The sequence below is a fragment of the Haliotis asinina genome, chromosome 14 (genome assembly GCF_037392515.1).
Source record: "Haliotis asinina isolate JCU_RB_2024 chromosome 14, JCU_Hal_asi_v2, whole genome shotgun sequence".
Classification (NCBI taxonomy): Eukaryota; Metazoa; Mollusca; class Gastropoda; order Lepetellida; family Haliotidae; genus Haliotis; species Haliotis asinina.
In genome coordinates, this window is record NC_090293.1 from 22,005,484 (window position 1) to 22,020,908 (window position 15,425).

A 15,425-nucleotide genomic window follows, 5' to 3' on the forward strand; every position below is an offset into this window, starting at 1 on the left:
AACAAAGCAAAGTGGACTTGAGTAACCTGACTTTAATGTAAAAAAGGGGGTCTTACACAACTGGTAGACCTTATCAGTATCAAAAGAACCTTCATATCGAGGTCTATGCAATTGCCATCAAAAGTTAATGGAACTTCTTTAAAGTGATTAATTCACCCTGATTTAAAGATCAAGGCATGTCAAGAACAGAGGGTCGTGGACAACCTTTATAGACAACTGAAGTCCCATACAAAACGTCGTCATGTCACGATGCAGCTAACGTCAGTGTCTCGTCTAATATAATCTTCTCAGTTTACGTCACTTTGTGTACTTCATAACTGAATGTCTGATACTATTCACCGAGCAGTTTATCACTGACATAAAGAGATAATCTGTGTGAACCAAGATTTGAATACATTATTATAAGTGTCTGTGGTGAACGGACGCATCTCTTCATAGCGAATTGTGGCATCATAAAAGACGAGGCCACATGCTCTTCCCCATGAATTTGCAAAAGGTGTAACAGCGAATGATATTTTCTTCTGTCTATGGGAATGCGAGAACCTCGAAACAAAAACGTGTAGAGACGACGTCAGACTAATGCCAGTTCTTTTACTGGAGGATTTGTATTGTGTCTTTAATATGATACCTCAGCATGCGAAATCTGAAACTGTGGGTTCTTTTCACGCAGGCAAACAACGTAGATGCTCTTTAACTTTCAAATGAGTGAGTGAGTGAGTGAGTGAGTTAATATTTAACGTCACATTGGCAATATGTCAGCCATATCGTGACGAGAACATTTTGATACTGAAATGAAATATGTATACATTATAAAAACCTGTCGTCAAAGGACAGTATAACCACAAGAATATCACATTTACAGTTAAAACTAGTGTGGAGAGTTAAAACAAATACCACTATTTGGACAATACAACATAAAATACATACTAGGGACTATGGGCACTTACAGTACCTTTGCTACCTGCATGGACCCCAGATGAATTTACACCATCCCCTCAGCCATTGGCGATTATACTGAAAGTTAGTCATTATTAAAAACAACAAATATACTACGATTAAAAGTTTCGTCGTACTAAATTTACACAGTTAACTTTCAAGGAAGGTTTTATTCAACGACATTAAGTGATATGAAATGTAAATATCTTTTTGTCAGATTGAAGTAAATTACATCTACAGTTATAACAATGCAATCTGCAGGGAGTTGGGAAGTGCAAGTACAAACAGGATGTACAAAAATAAGTGCACGTACAAAAACAAACAGGAAGTCTTTGGATCAAAAATAGGTGTGTTTACATGTACTCGAAGTAACTTCTTATATCACGGTAAATATGGAAATTCAGTGCCAAAAGTACCCAATCACTCACACTTCACTATCCTAAGAAATAGTGTTCATAACGTGTCAGACGCAAACTGACAATTGCATGATTCTCCACTGAAAATCGGTGATGACGCCGTTTGCACGTACAGTATACAAGCATTATTGTTCTGCTCCAAAATGGTGGTAAGGCCAGAAAAACTGTAGGCTAATGGTTTATCTCCGAATATACATGATTTTGGATAGAAATATATAATTCCATTTTAATCGAAAAGTAGCGGCAGTGAGAAAAATCTAGACCTGCTATATTTAGGGTTTTAAGCGTCGCACAAAGGGCTTAGTGAAAGTGCAAATAGTTGGGTCTGATGACTATTAGTCATGACGTGACATGAACCAATTCCGTGTGTTTGCTCTAAAGGCTATGACGTGTATACGTTCAACAATAAAACTACTTTCAATAAACTTGTTTTTTTATCGAAAAGAATAAACCGAACACGAAAAAGGTTTCTACTTAAAATTGTTTATGTTTAAGGCTGTTAAAGAAATACACATATAATTTACGAGCTACAAAATCTATCTGTTTCAATATATCTATCTCCCAAGACACACACGGTGGCCAGAGGGGGTCTTGAAATTGACAAGGGTATTGAAACGACATAACATAGCGAATGTAGTTATTCGTTTATTAGAGGTAGTTTTCTTTCTCTATAGCAAACCTTTCTTCATCACTCTCAATACCGTCATACTTAGCAATTTCTGCATCTTTCTTGCTCTTGACAAACCATGTCACCAGTTCATACCCCAAAGCATGGCACAGGTCTACGTCCTTTTCCAATTCCGCTAGAGCTTCAGCAAGACAACAAGGAAACGATTCAGTGTCTTTTGTTTTTCCCTGGGCTGGACATTCCATTTTCCTATTTACACCATCCAGACCAGCAGCAATGGTCGAAGCCATTACGAGGTATGGGTTACTCTTTCCACTAGGAAGTCTATTTTCTATGTAGGTTGTGCAAGGCGCTTTGTTCTTGATGCGAAGATATGCATGTCGATCTTCTATTCCCCAGTAAATGTGTAAAGGATAGAGCATTTTGAAGAAGTTCCTGTAGCAGTTCACTGTTGGATTGGCAAATGCACAGATAGCTTTACCGTGCTTCAAAATGCCAGCAATCCACTGTCTGGCTATTGTCGATAGCTTATCCGGAGCTTCATCATCATAGAACACGTTTTCTCCAGATTTATTCCAGAGAGAAAAGTTGAAATGATTGGCTATTACGTCTTCTCCACTATTGAAATTAGCCATGAAGGTTACTTTGAAACCTTGAAGGTCTGCCATTTCCATCAGACCCTCTTTTAAGTTAAAGGCCATATCAGGGCTTTCTATTCCGAACTTTGGCTTTGTGACAGCTTCAAATATTCCATCCGTATTTTCCGCATGGTAGCTTTCGACATCAATGTTGGATTCTTGAAAGTTTCTGTCGAAGTGAAATAGAAGTTTGCTGTTCTTGTTAAATAGTCTCTGGTTGAACCCACCCCTGCCAAAATAGACTGGATTCAGGCTTTCATCAAGGAGCTTAAATTCAATTTCATTGCCTGAGTAGAAATCCAGTCCAAGATCATCTAATCTCTGAAGTTGCATCCTGGTAACATAGCGAGGACAAGCCAGTTGAGGAGAATTGTCCTTTTTCCACCTTGACTCGCATAATATTTCAGCCATTTTTATCCCTTCTGGTGCCCAGGGGATTGGTCTGAGAGTATAGGGGTCAGAAAGTATAAGCATGTTGCCGAGGTTATGGTTCTTTTCATGGGTTATGACAACTTTTTCTGTCTTCGGACCCATTGCCAATATTCCTGTAAATAGATAGCGTTTTACTTAGCGTATAGTATGGATTTGCACAACGTGAGTTTTGTATCCAGACGCCTTGGTTGATTGCTCATTAGGCATGAAATTCTATACCGCAGCTTTAGTGGAACCGTGCTATTTTGCCTTCGGTTTGGTATACCGTAATGCAATCCCACAATTCGCTATTTCCGGTTTTGCACCGTTCTTTTACCTTGTCATGAAGTGACAGTTTTGTTCATTCCAAATAATTTTTTCATTTATTTCTTATTATTATTTATTTATACTTGTGAAAAATAGTATTATGTTATACAGAATGATTATGTTTTACAGATTAAAGATGAAAATGCAGCAGAGAGAGTTCGGGTGATCCTGGCACAGTCAGGCTGGTAAAGCTCATCATCAGCTCAGGGCCCTCACCCCCTCTACACGCAGCCCAGACAGCGAATGGGACTTCTCCCAGGAAACACTGACTAGTCGAACCCACCAAGAATTTTCCGGAGAATATGTAGGCTCCCCAACACTGCAGCCTTTTTCATTACCCAGATTGTCAGCAGTGCTGTGCTCCCAGTGGAGAACTCGGGCACTCTCCTTATCTTGGTTCAGGAAGTACCAAGCCAAGTGCACCGAGAATAATGGGGAGCCTGACGACAATAATTAATTATCATTTTTTTATAGTTAATATTATTTTGTCCCCAGTCAACAATGTAAGATTGGGCTCTTATTGTCAATTTTCTGCAAGGCAATCATATCGCATCTACCAAACCGCAAAACATAGTATAGCGTACGTATCATGGTAAGAGGGTACTGTTTCACACTATTGCTCATGTCACCTGATTCTCCTGTTTATTTACCGCTGTCTAATACCCACACATAATAGCGGAGAAAGGAGAAACACATCCATCAGTGAGAACAAACTGTAGTCTACGAGATAAGTGTTATCAAAGGACAATGACTTATAATGTATTACATTCATGCATACGATAATGACATTCTTGTAACACTATTACCGCATACATGTACAATAAATAACATTTTCTGAGGGTTAGTTTCATGGAGCAAAGATCGTAAGGTTCTTTAAAAGCTTAGAAAATGAATAGGTTGTCTTGAGAAGTCACTGCAGTGATAGTTATATTTTGTCAGTACTTCTGTCGCATCATTGTAGCTTTGATTTACCCAGGGATGTATTGTTTACCTACCCTCAAACATATCCAAGCCATCTTGGATATATCTTGCGGCATAGCGACTTGGAATCACTTGACCACGACTGGTGCAGTTTAGATCGCAGAGAGAAAACCGGACATAGTCGTATTTTGAAACTTCCCTCCTGAGGTGCTCTAGCTTCAGCATGATGGAGTAGGTGGAAGAGACCCGTTGCTTGTTCTGTTTCCCAATCCAGTGGTAATTGGAATTACCTGATCTCTTTTATGTGATTAATAAACGTTTTCATTTTTGATTGCTCTGAATGGATAATATATTACTTATATGAGTATATATTACTCATACACATAGAACACCTGACGAATGACGTGCTTAATATACAGATATGACGACGAATGACCTTTGTAATGGAACAGGGATATATAACTAGATATCACTATAACAATGCGTTCATAATTATCTATCTGTAACTCTGTCTATAACATCCGTCAAATATCTAACACACCGTTTATTTTAAGTCTACCTAATCACTCCCCTTCGGCATGTCCATGTAGATTTATGAGGAATGTATATAATAATCACTTACTAAAATATGAACACACCATCTGTTATCTGATGAAATTCAGAATGTCCAGAATATCGTTGCAAAAGTAGGGAATGTCACTTCATGAATAAGCTAATTGGAATGCTAGTCAGGTTTCGTAAATTAATTTAATTCATAAGGATATTAAATGTTACACGTTCGTGCCATTTAGTATATATTAGGTTCTGGATGTGGCAATTACATATTTACTTGCTGGAAAATGGAAGTTATTCTAAGAATGAGGTCTGAAAATCTGAGCTGAACAAGATTTAATTAAAATTAGACAAAGTATATCGGTGTAAATCACACTCATTAGACCTCAGTTATGTTTTATTCCCCATTATCTCTTAATATTCACGATCGTATGTTTAATATTATCAAGTATATTTATTGAAAAACGATGGTGAGATATCTTCTCGATTTATAGTTATAAGATTATTATTCCCCGAGACGAATTGGGAGGTGGTTCCTTATAGGTTTGAGTTCCTTGCGTCCTTCCTTCAGGGAACAAATGACTTGTTGGAGTTCCCGTCATAGACACATCTTCTTGTCTTACAACTGCCTCGAGTAAACATTCTCCAACCTTGTACCTCATCCTTGTTGCTCGTATAAGCATCTTACTGTTCAACCTCTACCATGCATATATACTGAACCGCAAAGAAACGTCACCCTACCAAGGAAATTGTCATATATGTTTCACCTTGATTTTAGCTATTTTTTCAGTTTTTATATGTTAGCTAGACCTAGTTCGTAACTAGTGTTAAAAAATTGTATTAACTCCTGTATTTGATACAAAAAAAACATGTCGTCACAACGCAGTTAATGAAGTAATGATGGGACGAGGTTTTGTACGTTATTTCATGAGAATAACAATGCACGTGTCTGTCGAAGTGTCATTCCTGTGTCTCGATGGCTGATGGCAGGGCGACGATGCAAAAAGTGTATGTGGTGTTAGGAAATCCCCGTTGATTGTTGATTGTAAATAAATTCATACAGTTCAGCACGAGGCTGGTTCTGTTAAAAACAAATACTCTCAGTCTGTTTCTCCCGATAGGTTAGACTTCAACCGTTTGTCATGACAATATATTGATGAAAGGTTCCAATTAAAAAACACACGCATACAAACCTGTCATTATTTTTTTTCTAGCCAGTCTGCTGGAATTACAACCATCATCTTTTGATGGCCAGCATTCTGCATACCGGTAACTTGCCATCTTTGACCAGTTATCGGCTGGTGAGCACCCACATTTGCTTACCAACAACGAAATGAGTTGCTTTCCCGATTAAATTGCTGTAAGAAAAGTTTACAGAAACTTGATGTTTGCCAAACGGCTCATGTAGATATCTTAAATTAATGTTTGGTGCGTCGAAGGATGAAAATAAGCATACATACATACCAAACAAGGTGTTGTACTGCTTAGTTCCTGGCAAAAAGATGTATGTTTCGTGAAAGAGAGGCATTCAGTAGGAATATTTCAGAATGTCCATAGGTTCCATGTCATCATCTGTAGATATGCTGTAACATACAACAAATATTTATTGTGCAGTTGGGGTTCATTATAACCACCCACATTCACAAACTATTTTGTTTGTCCATTACCAGATTGCCACACAAGCAACACTCACTCACTCATTCGGTCCCTGCCTCACTCACTCATGTTCATTATTGCAGACTGCCATTCCGTCTATGACGCCGTATTGGTCGTGGATGGATCAGAAAGTATTGGCCTCAACAACTTCAGTACAATCCCTACAACCAAACTAAGATGTCCACCTTGGCGTGGTGCTTTATAGCACCGGCGTGGTGGAGAAAGTCAACTTGACCTCTGACTGGGCCATGTTAGACAACAAAATCAACGTCATGGCCTACCCTGCCAGATCAACATTCACTGACACTGGTATCGAGACTGCAACCGCCATGCTGCTTGAGCAAGGCAGGAAAGTTGTCCCACGAATCCTCATTGTGGTCACGGATGGTTTGTCTAGCCGACCTGACAGGACGCTGGCTGCTGCAGATGCTGCTAAGAATTCGAGCATTACCAGCTATTCGGTCGGGATAGAATTCTATGTGAACCGAAACGCCGATATTCTGGCTCGATATCAGGCGGAGTTGTCTTCCATTGCATCCGATGAAGGCCACATGATCCACGTGGAGGATTTTAACGAATTTGAGACTATTGCCCCAGAGCTTCCTATGACGTTTTGTGCAGTGGTTGGTAAGCATGAGTTTTCTCATATACAAGGATACAAGATCAAAGTCCTTTCAACTACTTGTTGGAAGTACATTGTTGGATATATACTTACATACTTACTTTAATTTTGAAATTAATATAGCGGTTCTTTCTTGAAAGGACGTGTCAGTGGAAATAATTTGAATGATGGATTGTTTAAACTATTCCCTACTATAATTATGTCTTCGGGAGAGGTATTTTTGCATAATCAGTAAGTACAAGGAAATTTGGCAGCGGTTGTTATCTGAGACGGCAATTTGCAGCGTTGCATTGAAACCTGCCAGGAGACTGTGATGGAACGTTCGAATAACTGGGTTTTTTTCCTGATAACGCAATTTGTCTGCCTTATCTTCACTGCTTTGGTTTCAAAGTTGCAAAGGATAACTACTGGTATAAAGTAGGAATTCGCATACACTGTGTGTGGTTTAGGGCGGTAAGGTAGCCTAGCGGTTTAAGCGTCCGCTTTGAAGATCCGGGTTCGATTCCCATATCAATGCGATGTGTGAATGTCATTTCTGCTGTTCGCCATTGAGATATTTTTGGAGTATCTCTTTTCAGCGGTGTAAAACTAAACTTACCTAGTAGTGCTGAATCTGAAATCATGCGTCTCTGAACTTTCAACTGGCATTGTGTCCGGCTTCCAGAACCTGACGGTGTACGTTGAGGATATGTTCATTTTTCGAGTGTGTATTTTCTTTTTTTGTACTACTTCAGATCAGGGTTTACAGCTTAGGTTGTGTCAGTCGTGCTAGTTGTAAACTAAATGACAGCTCATAACATGACGAACGAGCACGATTATATTTGAATTCATGTATTCTGCAATGCAGCAACATGCCCAATACCCAAAGAGATAGTTACGTTATGAAATATAGCCTCATTGTCCATAAACTTCCTATAGCTACATACTAAACGACGACACTAATCATTTCCCTTTCAAACTGCGTCGTTTGTTAGTTTTATACCGTGGTACCAGTAACTATGAGTAATGTAAACCACTACCTAATAATCCAGACATTTTTCATTAAAAATCTTTAATGTTTTTCATTCTAACCTCATCACCTATGGAAACGTAATTTTCATAATATAATATTCGTTTTCAAATATGAATGTATGTTTCACGTATCAGTGTATGTTTCAAATATCAGTACATGTTTCATATATCAGTATGTTTCACATGTCAATATATGTTTCACATATCAGTATATGTTTTGCATATAGTAGATCTGTAGATATATTTCATGTTATAATCTATATCACAGCTCTATCTTTAGCTATCATTTAAATATTCATGAATAAACAAACCCTTAAAATGAAATAGAGGGAGTGTGTTTGATTTTACGCCTCTTTTAGCAATATTCCAGCAACATCACGGCCAAGGATACCAGGTATGATCTTCGTACATTGTACCCATGTGGCGAATCGAACCCTGGTCTTCGGCGTTGACGGCCGCGGGCTTTAACCACGAGGCTGTCCAACCGCCCCTAATATAGAGACTTGAATCCGACATCATTCTAGTCACTGATCTGGAACGTTCCTCAACATCTATTGTTAATCTTTTTAAAGCTTCACTGAGGCCTGGAATGTTGTAACAACTTCAATCCTCAAACAACTTCAGTAATTACATGGTTTTAGAAACTGTTAAAATACCTAGGTTCAATTGTACCTTCAATTTTCAATCTTGATATGTAAACACGTAACACTGGAACACAAAACTGATGAATAAAAGTAAGGTGCCTTTTGGGAGGATATGGACATTTGGAGGCTCATCTGGTTTTCTGATGAATCACGTTTTCTTTCACAGTGGAAGACAGCGTGTGTATAAGAGACGTCATGAACGCTTTGCGCACGTCTGCGTCCGACAGGTGGACATATTTGACGAAGAAAGCGTTATGGTTTGGGGAAACATCTCATACAACCAGAAATCAGACTTGGTGATCGTATCCAGGGAACCTGACGCTGCATCAACCACGTGTTACAGCCTCACCTTCTCCCGACCATTGACCAACAGACACAGATTTTTCAACAGGACAACGCCCTGCCCACACTGCACAACAATGAATTCAGAACAATACAGAATTCCAACGTCAGTGTCTAGGCATGTCCCTCTAAACCACCAGAACTCAACCCTATGGAACACCTGTGGGATAATCTGGATCGACGCGTACGTCACGGTCAGCCGCCGCCAGAGCCGCTGCAAGAGGTCGCCGTTGCATTGCCGGGGTGCTGAGCCATTCCCCAGGAGAGAATCCGGCGCCTATCGGTTCAAGGAGATGCCGTGCAATGTGGCAACCCATAATAACAAGGTACTTTGTAATAAAATTTTCTGAGTCCAAGAAGGTTGCCACAGTGCAGTGATTGCAGCTCGAGGTGCCCATACGGGATACTGAGAAAGACGCCCCCCGTTGGCCAACTAGTGTCTGTAAGATGACCTTTGAAATGTTTTAAATATGATCATCTTGGTTATTATTCTGCCAAATTTCAGACTTCTGTCTTAAATAATAAAAATGTTGTGTCGTCCTAACTAAATGTTTAAAATCTCCAAAATACAGGGGGTGCATTTCTATTTTGACAGAGTTTATATACAAGATGGCCTGGATATATTTGAGGGTAAGTAAAGAACACATCTCCTGGTAAATCAAAGTTCCAATGGTACGAGGCACCCGTGAAGAGCCACCTCCTCGTGGTGGGTGCTGGGTAACGCCAAGTGCTCTTCTCCCGTGTGGATCCGGGGCAGAATGTGTCCACAAAGGCGACCAAATTGGGCAACCTGTTTGCCGTGGGTTGCGTCCCGTGTCGGTGGAGGACGGGATCCTGGTGGTTGAGGGTAACTGGGCTATTAACTACGTTCCATTTGCCCAAAACACCACTTCGGCCCTTACTTCACCTAGACGGGTGGTTGAACTGGCCCGGTTCAACCAATCGGCTGGTCATGCCAAGCCCTGTGGATAGATTTTATATGATTGCACAACCTTTTTACTTGGACTTTTTGAAAATATGGTCTTGGCACCCTTATTCAGAGGAAAAAGTTCACTTCGTGGTACGTTTTTCATAAACTTTGCCTAGAGTCTTATGCCCAGAAGGCGGTGGCTCATGGGCCAATCTGGTGGAATGATTATACTTTTAATTTTTCTGCTGGAGTATATCATCCGGGTATCCTTGGTGCTGCAAGCTGGAGATCCGCTTGTTTATAGCATTGTCCTTGTGATACTCCGTGGTGGGTGGGGAGCTCGGATGATGAAACAATTATAAACTCACTATGGCTTACCAGACTCCCTCGAAAAAGACCAAACGTCAACTTGATATTGACAATGAAGAGAATGAATCCACTGTAACAGAAAATTGGCCACGTTTCGTTGTTCTTGACACTGTTGACAAGACTTCACTGAAGTTGAACCCTTTCATTATTACTAAGGGTATATATGGCATTGCAGGCGACGTTAAGAACATCAAACGCTTGCGTTCGGGATCTCTACTGATAGAATGCAATCGAAAACAGCAGGACTCCAACCTATTGTCAATGCAAACATTGGCTAGCATTCCTGTCTCAGTCACAGCCCATAGAACCTTGAACACCTGCAAAGGCATCATAAGAGATAGAGACCGTTTGTTAGCTGACATGTCAGAACTGGACATTGCGTCTGAAATGAAAGATCAAGGTGTGAGATATGTTAAACGATTTACTATCCGGAAAAACAATGAACTGATATCCACAAACACAGATCTTTTTTCATTCTCTTCTCCAAGTCTCCCTCAGTCTGTTAAAGTGGGTTATTGTAACATCGCAGTTGCAGTATACATCCCAAATCCACTGAGGTGTTTTCGATGCCAATAATATGGTCATGGAGTTAATACCTGTACACAGCCAGTGACATGTGCCCATTGTAGTGAAACGTCCCATGTAATGGAAGACTGCACTAGCACTGTCAAAAAATGCACAAATTGTTCAGGCACTCATCCATCTTTTTCCAAAGAATGTAAAATATGGCAAAAGCAAATGGAAATAAACAAAGTGAAATTCACTCAAAATGTTAGCTTTGCAGATGCTAAAAAGATTGTGGAATCAACACTATGTAATACGACTTATGCATCGGTCATCAGATTACCTTCTGACACCATGTCTAAAAAAGTATCCACTTCATCAAGTGTGACTCAAACAGACCTGACTTGGGTTAAAATTGATAATCCGAAACTTTTCACGCCTGAACAAACTACTCAGACTTCAGAAACAAATGTGAACGTCCGTGTGTCATCTACAGTTCAGGGTGAAGAACAGAGATTGTCACAATCTACAGAACATACTCGATCTGAAGCAAACTCAAAGTCTAAAAGTACTGTCAAAACGAGAACAGGTATTTGGAAAAAGACTGATAGACCACCCAAGGGTTCAGACTATCGTATACAATTATTCAATAAATATGGTTCACTCGAAGACATGGATGTGTCAGAAAACATCCACCACAGGGCACATAGATTGTCGCCCTCCAGGAAAGTGAGGGGTAGATCCCCAATCAACCCACCTAAAAGATAATGTCTTCCAAACATATAGTACAATGGAACTGTAGAGGATTGAAGACTAATTATAATGAGTTACATCTGTTAGTCCAAGATCTGGCACCATCATCATTTTGTCTGCAGGAAACAGACAGATACATTTAATTTACGTCAGTACGATGCATATCATTATTTCTCACCTTCGGGTGATAGGGCCACTGGTGGATACTCAATCCTTGTTAAGCAGAATGTTATCCACAGCCATGTACCACTTACAACTAATCTTCAAGGCGCTGCAGTGAGACTTACACTTCATGTCGTACTTACATTATGCTCACTGTATATTCCGCCTTCTTCAACACTTCACGTAACTGATCTCCAAGCTCTCTATGATCAACTTCCGAAACCATGCATTATAATGGGTGATCTTAATGGTCACAGTCCACTCTGGGGTGGCACAAATACTAACACTAAAGGCAAAATACTGGAAGATTTTATCTCAAATAATGACCTGTGCATTTTTAACGACGATTCAAGCACTTATCTGCATCCTGCAACCGGCACCTACTCTTCTCTGGATTTGTCTCTTGCAGACTCTAATTTACTAAATGAATTTGATTGGTCAGTTCACAGCGATCTTTGTGGAAGTGATCACTTTCCAACGATATTATCTGAATCTTCTCCGACTGATTCTTCATCTTATACAAGATGGAACTTTTCCAAGGCGGACTGGTCCTTATTTCAAACTCAGTGCACATCTAAACTAAAACCCGAATATTTCAGTGATATTGCTGATCCTATTCAGGTATTTTCTGACGTTTTAAATGTAATTGCTGATGAGTGCATGCCAAGATCCTCTACAACTCCACATGTACGAAAGCCATGGTTTACGACAGACTGTAAACATGCTAGAAAAGCAAGGGAAAAGGCAGAGAAATATTTCCACCATCACCCAACTGTCCACAACTTAAACAGATTTAAAATACTGAATGCAAAGGCGCGCCGTACCTTTAAACAAAGTAAGCAACAATCTTAGAGGAACTATATCTCCAAAATTAATTCACGCACGCCAGTGTCCAAAGTATGGAACATGGTTCAAAGAATTAAAGGTAAAGGTTCAAAATCTGCTGTTCACCATCTCAAAGATGGTGATAATTTAATTACTGACAAATGTCAAATTGCAAATAAAATTGGCGAAACTATTGCCAAAAATTCGTCATCGGTAAATTACGTCCCTGAGTTTCAGAGATATCAGAAACAACAGGAGAAGACAAAACTTAATTTTAATTCAGATAACGGTGAGGACTATAATGAAGTGTTTTCATTACATGAGCTATATACTGCTCTTGAGCAAGCTCATGACACAGCAGCGGGTGATGACAACATTCATTATCAGCTGCTGAAACACTTGCCTGAACCATGTCTTGTCTCACTTTTAGATATATTGGATAAAATATGGACATCTGGAAACTTTCCTCCATGGCGTAATGCCATTGTAATCCCTATACCGAAACCTGGTAAGGATCATACTGATTCTTCCAATTACAAACCGATATCTTTAACCAGCTGTGTCTGTAAAACCATGGAGCGAATGGTAAATAATAGATTAATTTGGTATCTAGAAACCAATAACCTCATTACAAATATACAATGTAGTTTTCGGAAGAATAGAAGTACCATTGATCATTTGGTACGTTTAGAATCCTTCGTCAAAAATGCTATAGTAAATAAACAACATGCTGTATCGATATTCTTTGATCTTGAGAAAGCGTATGATACAACCTGGAAATATAGCGTTTTAAAGGATTTACATGATTTGGGGTTAAGAGGTCGTATACCTCTATTTATATCACAGTTTTTAAGTGGCAGACAGTTTCAAGTCCGAGTGGGTTCAACCCTGTCTGACCATTATAATCAGGATCAGGGTGTTCCGCAAGGCAGTATTTTGTCTGTCACTTTATTTAGTATTAAAATCAACAGTTTATCCAAGGTTTTAAGCGATTCCATTGACGGAACACTTTTTGTGGATGATTTTAATGTTTCGTGTCGTGGTAAAACTATGCATACTATTGAACGGCAACTACAGTTATGTTTAAATAAAATAAATAAATGGTGTCTTGAAAAAGGCTTTCAATTTTCTAAATCTAAAACAAATTGTATACATTTTTGCAGAAAATATAAGCCGCATAAGGACCCTGAACTATCTTTAAATGGAAATCCCATCAAAGTTGTCAAGGAGGCCAAGGTCTTGGGTTTAATTTTCGATTCTCATATAACCTAACCACAAATTAAATCCCTTAAAGCCAAATGTCTGAAGGCACTAGATTTGTTAAAGGTTGTTTCAAATTCAAAGTGGGGAGGGGATCAAGCTACTCTCCTTCACTTATACAGATCCTCGGTACGATCTAAACTCGATTATAGCGCCATTGTATATGGTGGAGCCTGCAAAAGCAACCTTAAACTTCTTGATTCTGTACACCACCAAGGTCTAAGACTTTGTCTTGGGTCTTTCCGAATTTCACCTATTGACAGTCTTTACGTTGAGGCCGATGAACCATCTCTTAGTCAACGTCGCATAAAATTATCCTTACAATACATCACTAAATTACACTCTGATGAATCTAACCCTGCATATAGCTGTGTGTTCACTCCACTTTATGAGAATTTGTACGAGAAGAAGTCTTCCCTTGTTCCACCTCTTGGGCACAGAATTAAACCATTTCTTTCTTCGGCCGGCACTGAGTTGGAAAACATAGCTCCTTCCCGTCTTCTTTCTTCTCCTCCTTGGCAGTTGGTTAGACCACAACATTATCTTCATTTAAAAAATCAGAAACAAATGAATTACAATATAAACAAGAATATAATCAAATAAAAACTAAATATATCCATTACAAACCCTTATTTACAGATGGTTCCAAGGACGGTGGCGCTGTGGCTTGTGCCACTGTCATTGGATCCAGAACAATATCTTCTAGACTACCAGATAACAGTTCTATTTTTACAGCTGAAGCAAACGCCATACTAACGGCTCTTAAATATATTGAAAGACACCCTAAACGTAAACAATATATAATCTATTCAGACTCTCTTTTTGCCTTCAAGCGATTACAAATATTTCTTGTAAACATCCACTTTTAATAGATATTATTGAATTGTATAATGCTCTTGCTACTGGCCAAGACGACATCGTCTTCTGTTGGTTACCCAACCATGTAGGAATCTCTGGGAACACATTGGCTGACCTTGCAGCTAAAGCAGCACTCAACAAATCTGTGACACTACTTCTTATTCCTTACTGTGATTACAGAGCCACCATTAGATCTTATATCTGTGATCTGATGCAAAAGAAGTGGGACACCCAAGTGGGTATCAATAAATTATATGAGATAAAACCTTACATTGGTTATACCCACTTGGGTTGTCAGTCCAGATTTGAAGAGGTCGTCCTACGGCGATGTCGTGTTGGTCATACAAGGTATACACACGCATACCTGTTGAAAGGTGAAAATCCTCCGTTTTGTATCCCTTGTGATGAGAGAACCACAGTCAAGCATATACTGCTTGACTGTGTTGAAATCTCCATCATAAGGGATAAATATTTCAATGTAAAAACACTTTTTGGATCTTTTTAGCACCATAAACACTCATTTAATTATTGGATTTTTAAAAGAAATTGATTTCCTTGTTGAATTGTGATTGATATGTTCTGTAGATAGTTGAATTGTAATGATTGGTAGTATAGATTAGGAACATTGATTACTAGTGGCTGTACCCTCGAAGGGGGTTGAAGAATTGTAAAATTATTTT

The 15,425-nt window shown here is 39.2% G+C and overlaps 1 protein-coding gene across 1 annotated transcript; it reads right to left on the minus strand.

Annotated features, from left to right (window-relative positions):
* Nucleotides 1-1,819: 1,819 nt before the first annotated feature.
* Nucleotides 1,820-4,543, minus strand: LOC137261926 (lengsin-like). The gene is made up of 2 exons (XM_067799742.1): nucleotides 4,352-4,543; nucleotides 1,820-3,163 (listed from the first exon to the last, which is right to left on the minus strand). The coding sequence occupies exons 1-2, from the start codon at nucleotides 4,500-4,502 to the stop codon at nucleotides 2,001-2,003; spliced, it is 1,314 nt and encodes a 437-aa protein (XP_067655843.1). The 5' UTR covers nucleotides 4,503-4,543; the 3' UTR covers nucleotides 1,820-2,000.
* Nucleotides 4,544-15,425: the final 10,882 nt, after the last annotated feature.